The 14,563-nt window shown below is 44.8% G+C and overlaps 1 protein-coding gene across 1 annotated transcript in view; it reads left to right on the top strand.

Annotated features, from left to right (window-relative positions):
* Window positions 1-1,526: 1,526 nt before the first annotated feature.
* Window positions 1,527-14,563, top strand: part of TRAP1 (TNF receptor associated protein 1) — a 54,532-nt gene continuing 41,495 nt past the window's right edge. The window contains exon 1 of the mRNA XM_007181959.2: window positions 1,527-1,671. Within this exon, the coding sequence (XP_007182021.2) occupies window positions 1,596-1,671 (76 nt within the window). The 5' untranslated portion in view covers window positions 1,527-1,595. The remainder of the gene's footprint in view (window positions 1,672-14,563) is intronic.

Consider the following 14,563-nt stretch of genomic DNA (forward strand, 5'->3'; position numbering starts at 1 on the left):
CAGACCAGGGCTCAAACCCGTGTCCCCTGCATTGGCAGGCAGATTCTCAACCACTGCGCCACGAGGGAAGCCCCCGTGTGCACTTTAAAAAACCACAGTTCCTTGGGCTACCAGGGGACCCAATATCACAAATATCTGTGGCTGAGGTTATGTCTCTGAAGGCCACAGGCTGAGAGAGGACAGAAGGGCCCTAGTAGCCCCCACCCACCGCCATCCTTCACTGAAGCCTAGGTTTCCCTCCTCCCTTTGCCAATTACCACTTCCTCTTCCTGTAATAAGAGGGCTCCCCAAGCTAGATCTATTGCCCCATAGATCAATGTGTCAGCTCTTACAAAAGAGATGATTTCCTGAGTGGAGTGAACAACACATGAAATGTGAGGCTGAGACCCCTCAATTCAGCGGCATCCTGGGAACACTATATCTGGGAGTAGCTCATGTGTCTGGAGTGTCGTGAGGGAGGGAGTGATGTCGGGGTCAGGTTATGCAGGGTTTGGAGGCCAAGGCAGAAGGGGTTTGGAATTGATTATGTGCAGGGAAACCACTGGAGGACCCTGACTGAGGAGTGTGTATGATCAGCTGCTGTGCAGAGAATGGGGAGCCAGTTAGGAGGCTGATGGAGTCTTCCAGGTGAGAGAACTCCTGCTCTTCCATCCAAATCTGCCCACCTCTTTTACGTTACTTAAGCCTGGAACTTGGGGATCATCCATGCCACTTTCCACCTGCAAGTGTTCCCTGTCACACCCCCTCCCGTGGCCCCAGCTATGTCCAGGCCCCACTGGGGGACACTCTCCTGGCTTCTGTCCTTAGCAGATCCTGTCACAATCTCGAGTAACCCGTTTGTGTGCAATTATTTGATCGTGGCAGCAAGTCTTCAGTGTGCCTCATAATCATCTAGGGGGCTGCCTGAGCCTCACTTCAGGCGGTGCCGGAGAATCTGCATTTTACGTGGTTTGGAACTCTCTGTGAGAAAGGAAGTTGATAGTCCGAATCTCCAACCAGACTCTTACCTACAGGAGGGCGAGAGAATTGGAATGATGAATAAGCCCAGTCTTGCTGGTGGGCGTTGGCTCCCAAGTTTTGGTGTAGACAAGTCAAGCCTGAAATTCTCCCTTTTATTCTTTTTAGCTATTTGGCTTGTCTTGGTTTGGAGAGACTGACTTCCAGCGGTCTGGACCGTTGGCCCGAGACTTATATAAAGACCCCGGAGATGTTAACTGCTTCTGCCCCGGCGCCGCCTTTTCACATGCTTCTAGGTGGATGTTAACATCGGCCCCATTTCTGGGATGCACAAACCGAGGCCCAGCTGGCGGCGGACGAGTGCCCCGGCGGCCCGGCGCGCACGGCCATCGCCCTTGACAACGCGACACAAGGTCACGGAGGTCCCGCCCCCAGGTCCGACTGCCCCGGCGCGGCCGGACCGCGGCCGGACCGCGCCCGAGCCCGAGCCACAGAGGGCCCCGCCCACCCGCTGGAGCAGGCAGCGGGTCGGGCAGCCGGGCGCGCGCCGTGACGTCACCACGCCGCGCCCGAAGAAGGCCCCGCCCCGGCCTCGCCCCCGGCACTCTTGGCTTCTCTGGGCGCCCAGGAGGACACACATGGCTCGCGAGCTGCGGACGCTGCTGCTGTGGGGCTGCCGCCTGCGGGCCCCGGCGCTGGCGGTCGCCCGGGGAGGTGAGGGCGGCCGGGCAGGACGGGTGGAAAGCGAGCGGGGACGGAGACGCGCGGAGCCCTCGGGGTCCCGAGCCCCTTTTCTCCGTGGGAGGCGCGGTGACGGCTCTTCCTTGCTCGGCGTGGGAGATTTTGTGAGGTTTACGCGTCCAAGGCGCCGCGAGCGGCGAACGCTGAGCTCTCGGTGCGTCATGGTGTCACCTGGCTCGGCCCCGCGCCGGGCTGCCGGGTTTCCCCGGAGGTGACGGGGTTGAGCCCGGGCCCGCGTGACTGCAGCAGAGGCTTCTCTCCAAAGAGCTCCTCGGGCCGGGTTGAGGCGGAGGGGTCACGGGCTCCTCGTTTCTGGAGCGGAAGGCACTTTCGGGGAGTTGGAATCGAAGGGCGCGTGTGCGCTGGGAAGGGGCTTCACCAGGGTGATTACTTCAGTCCCTTAGTTGTGTTTTTATTCTTACCCTCCCCCAAGTTGATTTATACACGAATAACGCATACGCCACTTGGTCACTCGTTCATTCGACACACACCTGAGTGCCCACTCGGCCCGGCGCACGGCAGCAAACCAGAGAACCGGCACGCTGGGCTCTCGTGCAGCCCGTGGACCCTGGGTTGTTGCCCGCCGTATCCCCAGGGCCTGGAATTGGTAGGTAGGTGCTCAAATCAGTGTTGAAAAAAAAAGAATGACTGCAGTCTCTGCTCTCACTCCCCACTCGGAAGTAACCACGGGTGAACGTCTTGGCGTTGCTTCCAGGCTCTGTACGCTTAGTTACACACATATAAATACACACGTCTATTTTTACGTAAAAAGGCCTAAACCGTATATACATTGTGCTACAGATTTTTTTTTTAAGCTCCAGAATGGCTTACATATGTTTTTCTGTCAGTATGCACGGGTTTACGGCTTTACAATGGACGCATAGTATTCTGTGTTAGGACGTATCATCATTTACTTAACATTGCCCTATTAGCGGATGTAATAAAGATTATTTCCAGATTTTTTTTTTTTGGTTTTTTTTTGGGGGGGGTCATTACAGTGCTGTGTAGAATGGGCGAGTATTTAATCTTTGTGTCCATGTGTGGCATTTCTTTAGAATTACAGAATTAGAGTTTTAGAATTGATGGTTCAGAGCCTGTGCGTATTTGAAATGTTAGCTGATATTGCCAAATTGCTGTACAAAAAGGCTTTATCAGCTTATATTCTCATTAGCAGGGAATAAGACCACCTATGTCAAGGCATCTTCTCCAACACTGGGATTAGATCTTTTCCAAACCCATGTTTTATAACCTATATATGTCTTGTTTAACTTATATTTGCATGGATACCAGTGAGAATGTTTTCATTTGTTTAATGGCCATTTGTATATCTTGTGTGAATTTCCTTTTCATGTCTTTTACGGCTTTTTCTGTTACCTGAGTTTTAAATTTTGGTGTAGTCTCTTTTTAAACAATGATTTTTTAAAATATCATGCATTAGCAGATAAGACAACTGTAGGTTTTATTACTGTTTCTTGTATTCAACATCTTCCTTCCTTTTGGGATTTATTTCCTGTTTTAGCAGAGTATGTATATACCCTTGTGTTTGTTTTGCAGAAAAAGTCAATGGGTTGTAAATTTTCTAAGCCCCACTGTGTCTAAAAAGATTTTTATTTTGACCTCATACTTGTAGTTTGGCTGGTGTTGCATTCCAGGTCAAAATAATTTTCCTTCAAAGAGTGATATTGCTATGTTGTCTTCCAGCAACTTTGTTAAAGGTGAGCAGTCATATCAGTTTGATTCTTGTGCTTTTTTGTAGCCAACTTGTTTTTTTCCCTGCTCTCTGCAGGTTAAGATTCTTTTCCCATGTTCTGAGATGTTCTGACCATGTGTGTTTGTAATTCATTCTTTGCACCATTCTTATTTTCACGGTTGGCGTTGCAAGAACGAGAGCATGAGCCAGCCACAGTAGGACTGGTTGGTGCTTGAGTTAACATCTTATGACTTTTCTGTTCTCTATAAGCTGGAGCCTTATTGGAATTTTCTGCCTTGGGGAGTTGTAAGGGGTGGGCAGTCTGCTCCAAGCACCAGAAAGGTCACAAGAGTGAGCTTTCTCTGTTGTAGGGCTAAATCATTGCAGGTTTGTGTCATTCTCCAAAACGAGCCCCACCTGAACCCTGTCAACTGCAAACGCCCATTTAGTACTTATTATTTTGCTTCCTCCCTCTGCTCTCACTGTGGGGCCCATACTATTTAATTTCTGCCCTTCCACCTCTTGTGCTGCAACCTTCACAAGAATTCAGGCAAATTTCTGGTGTTGCCGGGCTGTTTTGGGGATGGAACGAGTAGCACTTGCTGGTCAGATTTCACTCTCTCAGTAAAGCAGCTGTGGGTGTTGCTAATTTAACATGAGGACAAAGGTTTCAATGGTTAACTGCTTAGACCCTGAATGGCAGTGCCGTCTATGTAAACCATGGTCCTGGGGCTTAGGGCTAGCACCAGAGAAGCATATGGACAGAGGAGGGATGTGTGGCCAGCTGTCCAGGAGGCAGTGGGACACTTGGTTAGGATGAGGGGCCTGAGTTATCTGTGCTGTCTGCAAAAGATCAACCCAAATGTAATAGGTTAGTAAAGACCTTATTAGTTACTGGCTGAGTAATTGATCAGAACTAAGACAAAAGAAAGATCCCCAGGTGTTTTGCTCCCCTCTGGCAAGCAGCTTCAAGCTGAGGAAGATGGGCTATGAGTAAACACTGAAGGAAAATGACAGTTCTCGCTCCCAGATGTCAAATACCAGGTTGTAACAGGACAAAGGAGACTATTACAGAGGCCAGTGGTGGTGTTTGCTTGTCTGTCTCAAACCAAAGTACTGACTCATGATCAATGAAAATGTATCCACTTCACTCTCAAGTGAGATACTTTAAGTTCAGAGCCAGAGGGTTTTCTTGGTTTGGGTTCTTGGTGCTTTCATTGCAGCAGCTAGAATTTTTCTTAAATACCATTCTGCTCAGCCTTGATACAGAACACTAGCCTTTTTTACTAGGAAGCTGCTGTTTGCTTCGTCCACACGGAGACTCACCTATAGTTCTGTAGCATTTAGTAAAGGTAGATTCCAGGATATTTCTGGAATGGCTGGTTATTTCTGCTGAAGCCACTAGGAATTACAGACGATGAAAGTTGTAGCTTGGAGAACCAGTGTCTACTTGGGGGCATTATTTCCATCTGCTTTTTGATGCCCAAAGTATAAGTAAGTTGAATACAGGTGTAGCTGAGTCATGGATGTAACTAATTTTGAAAGAATGGCTGTTATTTAGCAGCTGTATAATCAAGAAATGTGATTAGAATATTAGAAATTTATTTTGAGATAGGCAAAATGAATGCCATATTTTAAAAGAACAATCTATATAGCAATACCGTTAAGAACAAAATAGAAGGGTACAAGTCTTCCTAAAGGACCGGGGCAGTGAGGGAACCGATGTGTGCTGTGAAGGAGTGAGCAAAGCACTGAAGTTCATACATACCAATATTCCAGCATTTGCAGGAAATGGAGTGCCTAGAGGGATTTTCCCTGAAACTTACTTGCAAAGTAGTAAAACACTTCATTTCAACCATTATGATTAGAAGTCTTTCTAAAAGACTTAATCATCAGGTGAAACATGACAGAACCTTTCTTTGATGTTTTTCAGGGTCATTATGAATGTTAACTTATGGTCTTCTGTTGTAATACACAGGCCTCTGCAGGACCACTAGGATGTGACAGCTCCTTTGTCTATAAAATGTCCCAAACTGAAACTGCATCCTGAGTATTTCTGTGTTTTTAGCCTCTGTTACTCTCATTTTAACTTACCAGGCCTCTGACGCCAGGTTCCTTCCTCCTTTCTGTTTTTAGTTGAGGGTTGGGAAACTAGATCATAAAACTTGTTAGCAACTTTTTTTTTAAAGGAGAGGAGAATTCTGGATGGGGAAAGAATATTCTTGTTTAACTGAAGCTTGGCATGTGGATTTTGTGTCCTGTATTTTGACTCTTCAGAGATGCCCCTCCCTTTTGGTTTTGCTGTGTTTCTCTGTATTCAGGGAGTTGATGTTTCTTGATAGAGTATCAGTATTGCTTAGTAGAGAACGATTAAAACAGGCTGTGAAGGGACTTCCCAGGTGGCACACTGATTAAGAATCCACCTGCCAATGCAGGGCACACGGGTTCAAGCCGTGGTCCGGGAAGATCCCACATGCTGCAGAGCAACTAAGCCCGTGTGCCACAACTACTGAGCCTGTGCTCTAGAGCCTGCGAGCCACAACTACTGAGCCCGCGAGCCGCAACTACTGAAGCCCACGCGCCTAGAGCCCTTGCTCTGCAACAAGAGAAGCCACTGCAGTGAGAAGCCCATGTACCTCAACGAAGAGTAGCCCCTGCTCGCCACAACTAGAGAAAGCCCTTGTGCAGCAACAAAGACCAAACACAGCCAAAAAAAAAAAAAAAAAAAAAAACAGGCTGTGAAACACAGTAAGGTTTAAGAAATAGTGAAAATGTTCAGGAATTCCAGAGGAACGCACGTAGAAAATTTTGAGGGAATACAGATCTTTTTTTTTTTTTTAATATTTATTTATTTGGCTGAGCCTGGTCGTCTTTGCAGCATGTAGGATCTTTAGTTGTGGCATGCGAACTCTTAGTTGCGGCATGCAGGATCTAGTTCCCTGACCAGGGATCAAACCCAGGCCCCCTGCACTGGGAGTGCAGAGTCTTAGCCACTGGACCACCAGAGAAGTCCCCAAATCTTTATTTGATGTATAAATAGAAAGTGAAGAACTTTCTGTCTAGAATATTGATATACTTAAATCTTACCTCAAATGATTACAGAACTTAAGAAACAAAATGTTAGGAGAAATTTCAGATGCGAATAGCTAACCTGTGGTATCTGGTGAAATTTGAGAGATAATGAAACCATCCGAGTTGACTTATACTGAAAAGCAGAGAATTTCATGCTTACAAGCATGAAACTATGGTAAAATAGTTGTAGGTGTTCTGGAAAAAAAGTTACAGGCTACATTCCAAAGAACTACAGTTTTTCCAGTATTGTATTTTCCCTTTTGGGGAAAGGCTTAATTCTCCTTTTCGTTGATCTGAAAGTACCTTTACAGAATTTTAAACTTTATAAGTAAACATTAAAAATTTTACTTTTTATAGAACGTGAAGCTTTAACTTAGAAATGTTTAGGTTGATATTAGATGAGTGAATTTCAAGCATTTTTTGTCATGTACTCCCGATAAGAAATGCATTCACATTGTGACCTGCTATACAAGTATGCGTATACTGTACAAATACGTGTACATACTTAGCTGAAAGAGTTTTGTAAATACTTACATGTATTATGCTATGTGTTGGTTGTTTTTTTTAGTATTTATTTATTTAGTTAGTTGCACCAGGTCTTAGTTGTGGCAGGCGTGCTCCTTAGTTGCGGCTCACGGGCTCCTTAGTTGTGACATGTGAACTCTTAGTTGCAGTATGCATGTGGGATCTAGTTCCCTGACCAGGGATTGAACCCTGGCCCTCTGCATTGGGAGCACGGAGTCTTAACCACTGCGCCACCAGGGAAGTCACATGCTATGTGCATTCTTTTACTTTCCGTTTCACTAAAAAAAAAAAAAATTCTGACTTAGCTCACTGAATTGCTTTCATAACCAACAGTCTTGACCTGCATTCTGAGAAACACTGTGTCCTGTGGCTGTACCTTCTGAGAAAATGACCATGTGTTTATCAAGGGCCTGCTCCAACTCTAGGGTGATCGTAGGAAAAATAAAGACATGAGACGGTCAAGGCCACTGGAGCATCTGCTCCATAGTGTGGCAGCAGCAGTTCCTTAAACGAACATCTGCAGTGCCTGCTGTGGGATGAGACGGACAGGAGTCCTGGCCCTCTGTGGCTCTGACATGGAGTGGAGTCGATGCAGACAAGTACGTGCTGTATGGATGTCGTGTGAAGAAACCAAAGCAGAAAGAGGATCGCAGTAGAAGTGGGGCAGTCAGGGGAGGCCTCACGTGCAGGGTGGCGTTTAAGCAAAGCCTGGAAAGAGGTGAAGGTGTCCGAGGCAGGACATTTCAAGCAGAGGGAGTGGTAGGTGCCAGGGTCCTGAGGCAGGAACGGGCTGGCGTATTGGAAGGACAGCAAGGAGGCGGGGGCCGCGCTGGGGGCGCTCTTGAGTGGAGTCAGGTTAGAGTCGCGCTGCTTTCTTCTACGTGTGACTTCACGGGGAGATGTGGGCAGCTGGTGATAAGATGGGGAGTTAGAGTTAAAGCTAACTTCATAGGAGTTTCCTGAGAAAAATTATTTCTACATTTTTATTAGTGAGAGGGTAGTGGTGTTTTCCCGAACAGACTGGTACAGTGAAAAAATCTTCCACACTGTCTCAGCTCACTGCCCAGTGGCTCCGGAAAAAGCCTCTGCAGCGACGGGTGGCCACACCATCCTTCCCTCGGGAATGAAGAAGGGCTGCCCCGGTCGTGGGCTGTGTGCAGTCTGCCCCTCACACTTTGCACGTGCTGTTATCTAGACGCCCAGAGCCCTGGAGCTACAGTGTGGTACCCCTTCCTTCACTTAACCCTCTCCTGAGGGACCTTTAGGTGGTTTGCAGGCTTGGTTTTTTTTTGAAATCACAGGCAGTGCCACCAACAGTTTTTTACACCTTCACCAGTGCTAGCATAACTATTTTATAAATGTTTGTCAGTCTGACAGTGAAAATGCTATCTTGTTTTAAAATGCAATTCTTTAGCTATGAATGTGGTAATGCATCTTCTTCTATGATTCAAAGCCATTGATGTTTCTCTTTTTTGTGAATTGCCGTTTTCCTCTTGCACTGTTGGTCTTTTTCTTGTAGATCTGTGAGTGATCTTGCTGTGTTGAGGAAACTAGCCCTCTGCCACATGTTTCAGACTTTTTTTTCTCCAGTGTGTTTGCCCATTGACTTTAATTTTTTTAAGTGTGGTTATTGCCCATTGTTTTTATTTTTTTTTAATAAATTTATTTTATTTTATTTTTGGCTGCATTGGGTCTTCGTTGCTGCGCGCGGGCTTTCTCTAGTTGGAGTAAGCGGGGGCTACTCTTCGTTGTGGTGTGTAGGCTTCTCATTGCGGTGGCTTCTCTTGGTGCGGAGCACGGGCTCTAGGCATGCAGACTTCAGTAGCTGTGGCTCGCGGGCTCTAGAGTGCAGGCTCAGTAGTGGCGCACGGGCTTAGTTGCTCCGTGGCATGTGGGATCTTCCCGGACCAGGGATCAAACCCATGTTCCCTGCATTGGTAGGCGGATTCTTAACCACTGCGCCACCAGAGAAGTCCTGTTGTTTTTATTTTTATTTTTTTACCTTTTGTTTTGGTGTTTTTTGGCTGCGCCCTGTGACATGCGGGATCTTAGTTCCCCGACCAGGGATCGAACCTGTGCCCCCCTGCAGTGGAGGCGTGGGGTCTTAACCACTGGACCACCAGGGAAGTCCCTCATTGTCTTTATTTATTCATTAAAATTTTTTAATTTTAATTTTTTATTGAGATATAATTGGCATATAACATTATCATAGTTTTAGCTGTACAACATAATGATTCAATATTTGTATAGCAAAATGATCACAATAAGTTTAGTTAACATCCATCACATCACATAGTTACAATTTTTTTTTGTTGTTTAGGGGTCTACTTTATTGACTTTAATTTTTATGTGGTCCATAAATTTATGGTTCTTGGGCTACGTGTCTTGTTTGGGCAGAGTTCCCTTACTTTTAAGTCATTAAGGAAAAAGATCTCAAGTGATCAATATCATTAGACATTAGGTAGGGAAATGCACATCAAAACCATGATGAGATAGCACTTCACACCCACCAGGGTGGCTATAATAAAAAAACATAGGCAATAACAAACATCGATGACAATGTGGAGAAATTGGAACCTTCACCCACTGCTGGCAGGAGTATAAAATGGTGCAGCACTTTGGAAAACAGTCTGGCAGTTCCTCAAATGGTACAGACTTTGATATAGACAAATGGCATAGACTTACCATGTGACCCAGCAGTTCCACTCCTAGGTTTACGCCCAAGAGAATTTAAAACACAGAAACTTGTACAACAATGTTTATAGCAGCATTATTCGTAATATTAACCAAAAAGCAGAAACAACCCAATTGTCCATCAACTGGTAAGTGGATAAACATCATGTGGCCTATCCATATAATTGATATTATTCAGCCATAACAAGGAATGAGGTATGCTATGTGCTACAATGTGGATGAACCTTGAAAACATTACGTTAAGTGAAAGAAGCCATAGACAAAAGACCATGTGTAGCATGTCCAGAATAGGCAAATGTCCAGAATAGGCAAATCTATAGAGACAGAAAGTGGTTACCAGGAGCTGGGGGCAGGGAGAATGGGGAGTGACTACTGATGGGTATGGAGTTTCTTTCTGGAGTGTTAAAAATATTCTTGGGTTTCCCTGGTGGCGCAGTGGTTGAAAATCTGCCTGCCCATGCAGGGGACACGGGTTCGAGCCCTGGTCTGGGAAGATCCCACATGCCGCGGAGCAACTGGGCCCGTGAGCCACAATTGCTGAGCCTGCGCGTCTGGAGCCTGTTCTCCGCAACAAGAGAGGCCGCGACAGTGAGAGGCCCGCGCACTGCGATGAAGAGTGGCCCCCTCTCGCCGCAACTAGAGAAAGCCCTCGCACAGAAACGAAGACCCAACACAGCCATAAATAAATAAATAGATAGATAGATAGATAGATAGATAGATAGAAGAGTAACTGGTCTTGACTCCTCCCTTTAAAAAAAAATTCTCAATTAGATAATGAGGTTGGTTTTGTAAATATACTAAAAGCCATAGAATGGTACATTTTAACTGGGTGAATTATATCTCAAAGCTGTTTTTAAAATATCTCTTATAATTTCTTTTAGTACTTTTAAGCTTTTTTTGTTTTTTTTGTACTTTTAGCTTTTATTCTCATTTTTAGTCCATCTGGAATTTGTTTTGATTAAATGAGGGAAGAAATTAACTTTAATACTGTAGCTTTAAATTAATGTGCTTTAGTATTTTATAATAGTATTTCCTCATGTTTTTCAAAAATGTCTTGGCTATGTATGCACTTTTATTTTTCCATATGAATTTCAGAATTAGCTTGAATAGTGAAAAAAAAATCCTGTTTGAATTTTCACTGGGATCATGTTAAAAATATAGACTAATTTAGAGAATTGGCACCTTTAAATATTTACTCTTACTATTCAAGGACATTTCCCCAGGCTTTTTATATCCCTTTGTAAATGTGTTTTATATGCCTAGTAAATTTTTTAAAATGTTTTTTGTAATTGGGTAATTTTTATTTTTATTTATTTATTTATTTTTAATTTGTTTATTCATTTATTTAATTTTTGGCTGCATTGGGTCTTCGTGGCTGCACGCGGGTTTTCTCTAGTTGCTGAGAGCGGGGGCTACTCTTTGTTGTGGTGTGCGGGCTTCTCATTGCGGTGGCTTCTCTTGTTGCGGAGCATGGGCTCTAGGCACTCGGGCTTCAGTAGTTGTGGCATGCGGGCTCAGTAGTTGTGGCACACGGGCTTCAGTAGTTGTGGCTCGCGGGCTCTAGAGCGCAGGCTCAGTAGTTGTGGCGCAGGGGCTTAGTTGCTCCGTGGCATGTGGGATCTTCCTGGACCAGGGCTCGAACCCGTGTCCCCTGCATTAGCAGGCAGATTCTTAGCCACTGTGCCACCAGGGAAGCCCTGGGTAATTTTTAGAAATAGTTTTGTAAATAAGTTATTGATACACATAGCACAATTCAAAAGATACAGAGATATGTGCAGTGAAAAGCACATCTCTTCAATTGCTACCCTCAACCACCAGTTCCCCTCCTGGGGGCAGCCCCCTTAGCCAGTTTCTTGGGTGTCCTCACAGAGATATGCTTGGCTTATGAGAATAAGCGCACATATATGTATGTGTATTTAAACACCACGATAACATACGCAAACCACTGTTCTGGATCAGGTTTTTTCTTAATGTATCCTAGAGATAATTCAGCATCAGGACACTTTACACCCACAATTGCTTCATTTTTCTGTTTCAGAGTATTCCATTACATATATATGTAATTTATTTACTAACCCTTTACTGATGGCCCTCAGCCTGGTCACTGGCCCCTGACTCCTGGGGGGACCCCTACACTGGAACCTCATCTGGTGTGTCTTTTATAGGCCTTCTCATGAACCTGACACTGACATTTGGTGGGAAGGAGCTAGCCCTTTTGCGACAGCCACATTTTTTTTAGAGTTTACTGTTTTGAGTAATTAAATATTTATTTGGTTAAAAAGGTATACATTGAGAAGTCTTGCTCTCAGCTTCGTCCCCCTCTCCACCGTTCCCCTCCCCGCCTTCATAGGTCATCACAATTATTAATTGTTGTATATCCTGCCACTGTTTATATGCATACAGTATGTATAGATACACATCTTTCTTCTGCTGGGATATACACTTCTCTGTATTCTGTTATTCAATTGATAGATATTGGAGAGCTTTCTGTATCAGTACATAGAGACTTTTCTCATTCTTTTTTTCTTTTTTTCTTTTTTCTTTCTTTTTTTTTTTAAGTAGCCACATCATAGTAGTGGTCCCATGTCAGGAGGCACCATAGTTTATTTACTAGCCCTCTGTTGATGGACATTTAGGTGGTTTCCAGGCATTTGCTATAATGTATGGCCTTTCATCTCTGTCTTTATATTCAGGTTCAGCTGTATCCATAGAGTAAAGTCCCAAAATGGAATTGCCAGATTAGAAGGTATATGCATTTGTAATCTTGACCGATATGGCCAAATCACCTTACACTGGACTTAGGCCATTTTCTGCTGCCCTGAGTGCTTTCCCCACAGGGTTACCAGAAATACTGTATGAGAGTTGCTTCTGAAAGTAATACAGTGCAGCTCTGCTGACATCCCTCTCTTCATCTGAGCTGGTGAAGATTAACCGTGGTTTGAATTGGAGCAAAATGCCGAAGTGGGGGCTTTTGCTCAGGGAGTATTGACTGAGTTGTGCTAGGCCTGCCAGGCCCTGCCTGAGTCCCTTTTCCTGCAGCTGCCTTCACTTCAGACCTGCAGGCTGGGCTATATCTCAGGCTTATACGACCCTAGGTGGGCTTCAAGGAGACCCAGCCCCCCGGCTATGTTACGTCCCACAGACCACACTGCGGGGAGCTCCTCTGCTTAGTCAGGCCTGGTTCCCAGAGCCTCTGTGTACATCTCTCTGTTTGCAAGTTCAAGGTGACCCAGAGGGGTTGAAGCTGGCGGCTAGCCCCGCACCTCCCCCCGTCCCCCACCAAAGCTTGCCTCCCTCCCTCACTCCTTCTTTCCTTCTTTCCTTTCTCCCTTCCTCCCTCCCTCCTTCCTTCCTTGCTTCATTCTTCTTCTTTTAGTGAAATACATCCCATCCAGAAAGGAATGCATATAATACATATGTGCAGTTTCTAAAAGAAGCATAAAATGAATACCCATTGCCCAGTTTAAGAAATAGAAATGACCAGTCCCTCGAAGGCACTGTGTGCCCCTCCATGATGGGTCCCCTTCTGTCTCTCCGAGAGGTGACTACTGACTTGAATTTTCTGGTTTTTATTCCTTTGCTTTTCTTTTTATTGCTGCATGTGTGTGTATATGTATATACACATGTATGTATATGTATACACACAGTTTATTGAAATCATACTGTGTATATTCTGCTGTGACTTCGCTTTCTTGGGTCAACATTGTTTTCTTAGCTTTATCCATGGTAATGTTCATTAGTTGTCCCTGCTTATTCCATTGTGTTAATACGCCTTCATTTCTTTATGATGATTCCTGACATAGCCCTAAATATATGTACTGTTGGGTCGTTTGGTATGCTCCAACTTACTAAGTAATGCAAAATTATTTCCCAAGAAGAATTGTATTTCTCTATACGTACCCCACCAGCAGACAACGAAAGTCCCCTTAACTCCACACTCACATCCAGTGCTTGGTGTTCTCAGACTTTTTAATGTTTGCAAGTCTAGTGAGTGTTAAATGGTGTCTTGTGTGTCTTTGATTATAAGATACACATCAGAGAGTACCTAAGCGACATGTTCAGTTAGTGAAGCAGTATTATCTTAAGATTTACCCATGTCATTCATTGTTCTATAATATTCCATTGTGGGAATGTGCTGCAGCTTATTCCTCCATCCCAGGCACAGACATCTGAGCTATTTCTAGTGCAGGGCTTTTATAGATGCGCTGGGCATCTCTTTGGGCAGGCATCTTGCCCACGGGGGCATGGATGCATTTCTGTAGGGTATGTAACTGGTGTGGAGTTGCTGGGTTTAGGGTATGTGTTTTTATTCCAGAATTGACTTTTTCAGAGTGGGTCTGGATTTACATTCCACCAACTCTGTGAGAGTTGCCGCTGTGCTGTATCCTCACTGACACTTGGGATTTTCAGACGTTTTTAAATGTTTGTCAATTTGATGGTTACAAAATGATGTTTCAGTTGTGATTTTAATTGATTGCTGATAAAGTTTTTTCCATGGTTTATTGGCCATGTTTCTTTTTCTGTGAAATGCTATTTATGTTTTCTTTGCCCCAATTTTTTCTTCTTGATTCATTGACCTTATTATGTATTTTTTTCTTTTTAAAATTTATTTATTTGTTTATTTAATTTTTGGCTGCGTTGGGTCTTCGTTGCTGCACGCGGGCTTCTCTAGTTCTGGTGAGCAGGGATTACTTTTCATTGTGGTGTGCGGGCTTCCCATTGTGGTTGCTTCTCTTGTTGCAGAGCATGGGCTCTAGGCGCACGGGCTCAGTAGTTGTGGCATGTGGGCTCAGTAGTTGTGGCTCACGGTCTCTAGAGCGCAGGCTCAGTAGTTGTGGCGCACGGGCTTAGTTGCTCCGCGGCATGTGGGATCTTCCCGGACTA

This window comes from Balaenoptera acutorostrata, chromosome 15 (assembly GCF_949987535.1).
Source record: "Balaenoptera acutorostrata chromosome 15, mBalAcu1.1, whole genome shotgun sequence".
In the NCBI taxonomy this organism is placed as follows: domain Eukaryota; kingdom Metazoa; phylum Chordata; class Mammalia; order Artiodactyla; family Balaenopteridae; genus Balaenoptera; species Balaenoptera acutorostrata.